Below are 10162 nucleotides of genomic sequence, written 5' to 3'. Positions count from 1 at the left end.
CTGTTTTGACGTAATTTCCGCAGCCCCTCCCTCCACCGACGCCTGCGTTAGGGGGCTTCACTTAATGCGCGCGGCCGGAGAAGTCGGCGTTTCACCTGTTTGGTCTGCGCTCCTCCTGGTCCGACATCATGGGAGTGACTTGGTAGGACTGCAGGGGGTTTTGTGGGGCGGCACTCCGAGCCTGGTGTGTACCCGGGAGGGGGGTCGGGACCAGGGTCTGCGGTCCCTCGGGAGCTTAGCACGATGTCCTCGAATTGTGTGGGTGAGGGGGACACCGTGAGGGCTGTGGAGTCTCCGGGCCTGGTTCCTCGGAGACGCGCCCCCTTCCTCCTGGGTTTTATCCCAGAAATTTATCAGTGATTGGGTACCTCCTTCTCATTTTCTTGGTACATCTTCCTGCCAGTGAGGCCAGGGGTGGAACTTTAGGGTCGGAAATAGGATGTGCGGACTCGAATCCTTCAGCAGGCAAGGCTTGAGGGATTTGGGGGTAGGCGACAAAGGAGACAGTATGGTTTTTTTTTAGGTTTTCGCCTGCTCCTCCCTCCAGCTACTAAATGTAGTTAGACCAGCCTGTATCTAGTTCCAGTTTGGCTATGTTAAGATCTTGGGTCGGATGGGGGTGGGGGGGCTATTGCGAATTAGGAGATTGGGGTTGTAGGCACATCACTTACTCAGGACCTGTTTTCTACATGATTCGTCTAGTTTCTATGAGTTTTTTATCTCTAACATATTGTAAGGGTGGCAGAGGAAAGGTATGGGTTTAATGTTCTTGGAAGTATTAATTACAAAATACTAGATTTCAGGGCTTTTTAAAAAATATCTGTAAGTGTAAGCATTTCCAATCAGAGGACTGGAGGCCAGGCTATCTGAAGTCAGTGACTATAGGCTGCTCATGTAAGAGCCTGTGGAAACTCCTGGTAGCCCAGGTTCTTGCTGGTTTGCCAGTGATTGCACTTTTGTTTCCTGCATTTGACATCACGAGGCTCCTCTGATTCCTCTAGCGTAAGGGAGATGTGTGAGGGATGGGAATGGCAGGTTTGCAGCACAGAGGCTTGGAAGTCTGGAAGTCCCTGTTTTTTCAGTAGAGAGGCAAACAGAGGGAAAGGGCTCTCTGTCTGTTGGGACCCTTATCAACTTTTTCAGACTCCTAGGGCTTCTCACCCCAGTACCATCATTTTAGCAATGCTCTTATATTTCAAAATAAGGTACATCATCATCATTCCTTATCACTGCTTTTTCTGGTGGAGAGTAGTGACAAGTAGGACTCTACCTTTATAGCTTTGTTTGGCTGAATGATCCTAAAGTAATGCAGCGCCTCTTAAAATTCAGTCACAAATAACTGTCTGATTTTTATATAGCTAAGTACCACCTTTACTATTATATATTAATATTTTATATATATTAATATTTTATATATATATTAATATTTTCTTTTAAACCTATTTCTTTTCCTTAAAAATATTTTAACATCCCTAGGGGAGTAGTCTCCTATAGTACTTAAGGTCATGGACATGGAGCCAGTTTGTCTGACTTTGAATCTTGGCTACACCACACCAAGCTGTGTGACCTTGTGCAAGTTAGTCAACCCCTCTGTACTTCACTTTCCTCATTTGTAATAAGGAGGTAAATAATAGCACATCTAGGGCCATTGTGAGGATTCAAATAATTTATCTCAAGGCTTTTGAACACTGTCTGGCACATAGTTGGGGCTTGATAATTGTTAACTACTACTCTAAAGGGGAAGCCAGCTTTACTTACCATAGAAGGAAGTCTTGGAAATAACATTTTTTTGTTTCATTGTTTTGGTTACATTCTTGTTTAAAACATAAAATTGCCACATGTGGCTTGTGTTTACTGTACTGGACAGCACATGGTCAGAGCATTGGAGAGTTGGGAAAAACATACCCCAAATTGAGGCTTTCTCCTTAATATAATCGGAACTGAAATGACTGCAAAGGAAATCCTTACTCATTACACAACTCAGTATTATCAAGTGCTCAGCCTGTGTGCCACCTAAAATTTTCTGTTGAATGTTGGCACACATGCCACACTTGGGAAATTCTGGTGTGATAGGAAGTTTACTGCACTGCTGTGAGAGAGTCCTGAGATCTGTGTTCTTAGGGACTGAGGGCCTCGGGGGGGGGGGGGGGTTGGGGTCACAGTAGGTCTCTAAGGTCCTGACGAGCTATGATTTTTGTGGGCAGTCGAGTGGCTTAGCGAGTGCATGTGTGTCTCTGGATACTGATGATGTGGTTCTCTCTCTTCCAGTGTGTCCCAGATGCCTGTGGCTGAGGGCAAGAGTGTCCAGCAGACCGTGGAGCTCCTTACGCGGAAATTGGAGCTGCTTGGGGCAGAGAAGCAAGGAACATTTTGTGTGGACTGTGAGACCTACCACACGGCTGCCTCTACTCTTGGCAGCCAAGGTTAGTGAGATGGGTCTGCAGGATGGCTGCAACCTGGCTTGCAGTTGGTAGACATTCCTTTTCATTGAAATCTTTCTGCTTGCCTGGCCGGTGGGGCTCAGTGGTTGAGCATAGACCCATGAACCAAGAGGCCACTGGCCTATTCCCGGTCAGGACACATGCCCAGGTTTCAGGCTAAATCCCCAGTAGGGGGCATGCAGGAGGCAGCCATCAATGTTTCTAGTGTTTCTTTCTCTCTGTCCTTCTCCCTTCTGTCTCTAAAAAATCAAAAATCAATAAAAGCATATTTTTTAAAAAAGAAATCTTTCTGCTCTTCTAAGGGTGATATTCTTGAACGTGTGGCAGATGTGTTTCTGAATTCATTAATTCTTGGTCCTTCGTCTCTTAGACTGGGCCCATGTTTTAGTCTTTTTGCACCTGGGACTTTTAAAGCAGTGTTTCTCAGAGGGTTGGTTACTAACTTCATCAAAACCATCTGGGGTACTTGTTAAAGGTGCAGTTTCTTGGCTCTGCTTACCAACGGACTGGTGTTGCAGGCTTCATAATCTGCATTTTCATGAGCTCCCCAGATGTTCTTATGCCCTCTAAAGTTTGAGAAAGACTTCTTTAAGCTCAGAAGTCTTTGTATAGAATTCTAATAGAGCTTTAGAGTTTTTAGGACTTTCTACAGAAAGGTTTTCTGTTTCCCACACCCAGACATTGGCCTTGGCTATCTCAGTAGCATAACCTTGACCAATGAATCAACTTTTGTTTTAACTGTGCTAAGAGGTGAGATGTCTATGGATGGTGGTGGTGGTGATGGTAAAAGAGGATCTTTGAATATGAGTTAGGGAACCTGTGTTCTGCAGTAACTTTACCTTGGATAGTTCCATAGCACAGTGATTAAGAGTCTAGATATGGAACCAGATAACTGAGTCCTGGCTCTGTCACATACTAACCTCAACATTATGTAAGTTCCACAACCGGTGACTGTTTCTATGTTGGTAATTTTCCTATTTTTCCATAGATCCATTCCCTGAACTTCCCCTGCAAAGGCATTAAGGAAGACTTGGGGACAGGAGATAGGGGGGACCACAGTTTCTCTCTTTCTGCTTTGGGCAGTGTCCCTGGCTGTGCCTCCTTGGTTCTAGCTCCTGCTGGGCAGCCTTTGCTCCTGGCTCTAACGGCACATCCTCTCTTATTTCCTTCCCAGCTCAGGGATGGTAATGTCTTCTGTGCTGCTAATCTTTGTATGACCCCATTATTCCATTTGTTTCTTTAGTTCTTCTATCCCCTGATTTTGTTCCCTGTATGATATCCCCTCTAATGAAACTATCTGGTGAGGGCTCTGTTTCTGCACTCTTCCCAATACAGTTCTCTCATTTGTAAAGTTAAGTGTAGTACTTACCTCCTAGTGTTATTGTGCTAATTAAACAAGTTAATACATGCCAAGCACTAGAACTGAGGTTGTCATGTAATAAAGCTTTAATGAGTGGTAGCTAAGAGCTGTACTGAGTTTCATCATCTGTACAATTACAGTTTTAACCATTGTTTTTCCTTCAGTAGGAAGCATGTAAGAATCAAAAGATATAATGGTTATGAAACCATTTGGAAAACAAAACACTTGTATGTATATAGATATACTACTTCTATGAAATCACCTGGTGGGCTCTCTTTTCCTCCTGATCAGACTTTTATTTTCAAGGAGCTGCAATCTAGTTGGGGAGGCAACGTTCTTGGCAAGCAGTGGGGTGGAATGAAAAGAGCAATAAACTTGAGGTCAGAAGGCCTGGATTCAAGTTCCAGCTCTGCTGCTTGCTGGCTCTGTGCATTTAGATCGACAGTTCTCACACGGACCAGCGTCAGCATCACCTGGAGGACTTGTTAACACAGGTCGCTGGGCCTCTCTCCCAGACTTTCTGACTCAGTAGGTCTGAGTTGGGGCGGAAAATTTGCATTTCTAACAAGCTCGCACATAGTGGTGGTGCTGCTGCTGCTGGTGGCCTGGGACCTATAAGCTTCTTTTTTCCTCATCTATAAAAGGGGGACAGTGACACTGGTTGTGCTTGTTTCACACATTTGTGCAGGTAAGAAAGTACTTTGTTGTGATTTTATTTTTTTAAAGTTTTTGTGGTTTATTTTTTCATTTTTTTATTTTTTACTGATTTCAGAGAGAGGAAAGGAGAAGGAGAGAGAGATAGAAACATCAATGATGAGAGAGTCATTGATTGGCTGCCTCCTGCACGCCCCCTGCTGGGGATCAAGCCTGCAACCCGGGCATGTGCCCTGACCGGGAATTGAACCCTGATCGCCTGGATCCTAGGCCAGCGCTCAACCGCTGAGCCATGCTGGCCAGGCATGATTTTAAAAATAGTATTGTCTATAAACAACTGGGAGTGCCTTCTTCATTAAAAAAACACCTTAGTTGACTTTCAAAATATTTTCAAGACAGTAAGAATACCTGCAGACTCATGTGAATTAAGAATGTGATTGCACTGAGTTTGCACAAGAACAGGATGACAGATCAGCTTTGGATGTCTTTTTGAGGGTCAGAGTGTTTGAAGTAGATTTAGGGTGAGGTGAAAGGTATGGACTGGCAACAGGCACTCAGGAGTGGTATGTGGGGAGGTTTGTGCAGAACCTGTTGTGTTCAGCAAGTAGCAGCAGAGTGGAGGCGTGAATACAGGTGACAGTGGCTCTGGCTCCAGCCCCTCAACCCCTTCTCCTCTCTTTCCCATTGCTACAGTGTCATCGCTGCTTAGAATATCTTCTTTCCTTCTCCATGTGGCTGAATCCTACCCTCTCTTTATATTCTAAAGGTCCTAAAGTTTTTCACCTTTCTCTAGTGAGATTGTCAGCTTCTTGAGGCCATGGACTACTTGTATGCTTCTTAAGCCCTAAGACAGTGTTAGGAATAGCTTAAGTACTTAATAAATACTTGAGATTGTGGCAGTCTATCTGCTAACTCTTGTATGAGAGAGGAACCTTGCTTTCCATTTTTGCCTTCTTCCATTTTCCACTTAACCAAATACGTTTATTTACATGTATGTATATGTAGCTTCCCTGCCTTCTTGCAGAAAATCTATAGTAATCAATGAGAAAACTCATTTCTTAGAGACTGGAAGGTGTGAGCTGGGGCTTGAAACTAGATCTTTTGATTCCAGATGCTGAGTTCTTTCTGCTGTAAGTGCACTGCTAGCTTCTCAAGGCGGCTCATGTCTTAAAATTGTCCAACACTTCACCATTGCCTTTAGAATGAATGCAGACTTCTTGAGGCAGGGAAGACAAAACTTAGCCCATCTTGGTTCTGGCCTACCTTCCCAGCCTCATGCTCAGATATTCCCCTTTGCTGCGTCTCTGGAGCCATTTCTTATATTTCAAAGTGGAGGAGTGGGCAAAAGAGAGCAACTGCTTCATTTGGCATAAATGCTGTTACTTTTATTTCATTTTCCTTATTATGTAATGCAGGATTATATGAAAGACTATATGTAAAGTCTGTGAGACTAATCATCATCATTAAGCGTCCATGTGTGAGCCCATCATTCAAGAATTCAACTGTTATCAACACTAGTGAAGTTCCCTGTGTGCCCCTCACCTTTTTCTGTACAGTGGGTGGCTTTTACCATGTGCTGCCTCATGTACTGTTCTTCAGAAAAGACTGTTGGTAAGGGGATCCCCCTACCCCGCTCCCTGCTGAGGTAATGCCGGATGGCCGTCTGGCCTTGTTCCTGCATTTGCCTCTATTCTGGTGTTTGCTGATGAAGGTTTTGGTGCTGAGTAGGATCTCTGTCCCTGCAGGTCAGACCGGGAAGCTAATGTATGTGATGCACAATTCAGAGTACCCTTTGAGCTGCTTCGCCCTCTTTGAGAATGGCCCTTGTCTTGTTGCCGACACCAACTTTGATGTGCTCATGGTGAAGCTCAAGGGCTTCTTCCAGAGTGCCAAGGCCAGCAAGATTGAGACCCGGGGCACCCGCTACCAGTATTGTGACTTCCTAGTGAAGGTGGGCACGGTCACAATGGGGCCCAGTGCCCGAGGCATCTCTGTGGAGGTAAGACCTTGGTGAAATAGGAGCAAGATGTGCTAAAGGGGCTGCTCAGCAAAGGGCCCTGCAGAGTTCCACATCCTCTGACTGCGAACCGGAGTTTATGCCTGCCTGATCCCTGTGTCCCCTCTTCCTGAACCTTTTACCCTTTCCTTAATCATTTGAGACTCTCTAGCCCAGACTGGAATTGGAAGCTGGGTACATAGCAGGTAGAAAGCTTAGGAAGGCTGGCTTGCTGGAGAAGGGAAGGGGGGATAGTCAAGGGAGGCAGGTGAATTATGTGGAGGGACCAGTCACCCTTCACAAGAAGGATTGGAGCAGACCAGGACAACTTTCGGTACAGTTAACTTTCAGGAGGTGGGTCCACACACCTCTCCTTAGAATGCTTTAAGATGGGTATCAAAAGTTACATAGCAAAGATGTGCCTTTCCTTTTGCCGTGTGTCCACTTCCTTTCATGGTGGAAAGGGGTACATGTGATGACTTCATCTTTGAGGGATATATTGAAAATGACGGAATGTGACAAGTAGCTGGCTTTGGTACTAGTGATAGTATACAATCTACCATGTGCCCAGCACTGTGTGAGATAAAAAAATATATATATATATGGAAGCTATGGCGCCTGCCTCTTGGAAATTTTTGATTTAGTAAGAGAGCAGGGCTGAAACACAAACTGTTTCTGAAGTTAGTCTATGAGAAATGCCGTGAAAGAGGCACAGCTTGCTCTGGACTTCAGGCCAGTGAGAGCACTGCTGACTTGGGGATTCCTGAGCCTCCTACAGGACCAGCATTTAAGGAGGGACTTCAGATATGGAAACATGGGGATATCTAAGTCCTAAAAGGTAGCCCCAGGGGAGAAAAGGGCATTAGTAGATTACTGCTCTGAAACTCCAGGGTACTCGAGGGCCAAGATTTCCTGACCCTTTTCAACTTGTGACACACCTTGCATTTGCTGAGAACCCACTGTTTACCCTCCACATTTCCAACTTTAGTACAAACATACCCCAGCTGTTTCTGTGCTGTTTCTCCCTCTGGTTGTTACCAGTGATTTGCCTCTGCTATCTCTCCAGTGACCGATTGAGAGAGAGGACTGAGAAAGCCAAAGATATGTATCCTCTGGCCCCTGCTACCTTGGTCAGGAAATTATTTCTTAGGGTTGGAGCCCAGGGAATAATGTTTAGTCTTGAAGACTTATGAGTATATGTGTCCGCTTTGTTCTCTACTGATCCCCCAGCGCGCGCACACACACACACACACACACACACACACACACTCACTCTCTCTCTCTCTCTCTCTCATTCTTTCTCTCACTCTTCATTTTCTCAGAATTTCCCTGAGCTCTCCTTGGATCTTCCCAGCATAGTAGGGATTATACAGTTTTGAAATAATCCAGAGGTGCCCAGATCTACCCTCAGGTCTTGCGGGCAGGGCTGGGCATTGATAACTCCAATGAGAATGTCAAAGATGCCTAGAGAGAATAATGGTGGTGTGTCAAATCCCTGGTGTTTGGGTTGAATATTTCTTGTGCAGCAACACTGTGCTAGAAGGTGTGTGTCTTTGGCTCAGGGCTGGGGAAGATGGTAGCAGGGGTAAGAGGTACAAGGGAAACAAGCCCTCATCCTTGCCTGCACTCACCCCATTCTCTGTTCCTTTGGTCTCAGGTGGAGTATGGCCCCTGTGTGGTAGCTAGTGACTGCTGGAGCCTACTGCTTGAATTCCTACAGAGTTTTCTAGGCAGCCACACACCAGGGGCTCCCACAGGGTTTGGCAGCAGACACGACACAGTCTACGGCCCAGCAGATACCATGGTCCAATACATGGAACTCTTCAACAAGATTCGCAAGCAGCAGCAGGTGCCTGTGGCTGGGATTCGCTAGTGACTGGCAGCTGTCTGGCTGAGCTGTGTCACCAGGGGACTCCACAGGAGGAGCAGGTGCTGCAGCCTCAGGCCCCTGTGCCCCAGAAACCCAAGGCAGACATGGAGATTGCTCTCCCTCTCCAGTTCCCAGCTGTGGCTTTTGTCCTGGGGCTCTGGAGCCCCCTCCCCTGACCCTCACACACAGTCCCCTGACAGCTGTTTCATCCCATGCCTTACTGGACTTGGCTTGTCCTCAAGGACGGTATTATGAAGAGTGGAGAAGTTTGGAGCTCTCCTGCTGTAGGGGAAAAGGTAGGACAGGGGTGTCCCTGCCTGGTATCAGTGGGGAAAGTAGTCTGTATCTCCAGCTTTTGTGGATATGGCCTAGGCCACAGTGGACAGGCTGCATTTGTGTTGGGGTGTGCTGTAACAGGCCTCTCCCTCTACTCCAAGGATGTGCCTACGCCTCTCCTAGAGGAGGAGGAAGCCAGCTGGTTTTATGGGTGTCATTTTCGTACCTGTTTGCTCATGTGAATTGTGAGTTGACTTTTGCCTGAGTCCTTTGAAGCCTGTCTCCCTCTAACTGCTTTCCATTCTGTTGTGAATTATGTTAAGACACAGGCTAAGCCAATATGACAAAGAGAACCTAGTAGAAGTTTAATTTTCTCTTTTCTAATAGTACAGAGATAGTCAGATGGTCCTGGGCAGGTTTAACTCTACAAGGTCATCAGGAATTTGGTTTCTTTTATCTTGGTGTTCAGCCACCCCTAGCTTGTCCTTGCCTGCAAGGTCAAAGCAGACGCATTAGCTCCATGTCCACATTCCACTGGGGAAAGAGAGAAAGCAGTTTCTTTTTTAAAGGGTATGACCCAGGGTTACTCAAACCATGATGGCCACTCTTTGTTGAAAGGGACACTGGGACATAATTGCCTCTTATGTGGGTAGTCATGTGCCTAGTCAAAACTCGGGCAGTTCTTTGACTAGAAGGTGAAGGAGAACATGGATGTGGGGGTCCAATTAGTGGCCTCTGCCACATGGAGCTTGGTGGGTGAGCCCAGGAATGCTCTTGGCTTTTATTTTGCAGTTAGTACCCCCTGTAACTAAGCCTTTATGAACTGGATTGGGATAGGGCTGATGCCAGAGCCCCTTTTGGTTTAGCTGGATGAGTCACACTAGGAAGTGAGTTCCAAACCCCTTGCCTAAGTCTCAGCATCTAGGCCTCTCCAGCTTACATGCACCCAGAGCTTAGTGTCAGAACAGTTGCACTATGCTTCATGGTTTCCTGAGCTCTTTCGCGTCTCATTTGAGCCTCCAAACTGCTCATTTGACCGACATTGCCTGCCCACCCCCTCCGGCTGCAAAAATGTTCAGTCAGGCTAACATTGAGATACACAGTTGGGGATGGTCTTAGTAAACATGCTCATGTACATACTGGCATGCTGTCATGTACATACAAGGATACTGTCCCTCATTGAAGGTGCCTAAGGAGAAATTGTTTTCAGACGTAAGGGCTCTGCAGCAAGAATCAGATAGTGGTCATGTTTTCCTTTTAGCTTTGGCTGGCAGGAAGCTCAATTCAACTTTATAATGATAGGACCTGTCCTCTGTATTTTTTTGTTCTCATTTCCCCCTGATTTTCTTGTTTATTTGTGTTGTATTGAAATTAAGGTGTGTTTTAGATATCATTTACATACAATAAAATGCATAGACCTTATGTTTTTGGCCTTCTGATTTATATTTGCTCTTATCCAGGTTAATTTCTATGTATTTTTCTGTAGGCTGCCTCCAGTCTTTCATGAAATGAGGCTGCATTTTGAACATAATGTGTTCCTGATAATATATGGAACTTGAGTGTGG

General features: G+C 45.7%; 2 protein-coding genes across 3 annotated transcripts in view; both read left to right on the top strand.

Annotated features, from left to right (window-relative positions):
* The first annotated feature begins 40 nt into the window (after window positions 1-40).
* On the top strand, window positions 41-10019 carry MED20 (mediator complex subunit 20). The gene is made up of 4 exons (XM_016212722.2): window positions 41-142; window positions 2269-2423; window positions 6201-6454; window positions 8109-10019. The coding sequence occupies exons 1-4, from the start codon at window positions 129-131 to the stop codon at window positions 8322-8324; spliced, it is 639 nt and encodes a 212-aa protein (XP_016068208.1). The 5' UTR covers window positions 41-128; the 3' UTR covers window positions 8325-10019.
* USP49 (ubiquitin specific peptidase 49) overlaps window positions 2360-10162 on the top strand; it is a 94475-nt gene continuing 86672 nt past the window's right edge. The window contains exon 1 of one of the 2 annotated variants that reach the window (XM_087817394.1): window positions 2360-2423. The gene's annotated coding sequence lies outside the window, so the exon portion shown is untranslated. Of the gene's footprint in view, window positions 2424-8539; window positions 8618-10162 lie in introns of those variants that run through there. The other variant, XM_087817392.1, reaches the window with a different exon arrangement.

Source organism: Miniopterus natalensis, chromosome 5, assembly GCF_054644295.1.
Source record: "Miniopterus natalensis isolate mMinNat1 chromosome 5, mMinNat1.hap1, whole genome shotgun sequence".
NCBI lineage: Eukaryota > Metazoa > Chordata > Mammalia > Chiroptera > Miniopteridae > Miniopterus > Miniopterus natalensis.
Note: the sequence above shows the minus strand (reverse complement) of the source record. Positions and strands in the feature narration are given on the sequence as shown.

Bases quoted from the DNA above. Each gene is read 5' to 3' on its own strand.
- MED20 (XM_016212722.2), top strand. The intron at 2,424-6,200 runs GTTAGTGAGATG...CTGTCCCTGCAG, and splicing joins CTCTACTCTTGGCAGCCAAG to GTCAGACCGGGAAGCTAATG. The intron at 6,455-8,108 runs GTAAGACCTTGG...CTTTGGTCTCAG, and splicing joins CCCGAGGCATCTCTGTGGAG to GTGGAGTATGGCCCCTGTGT.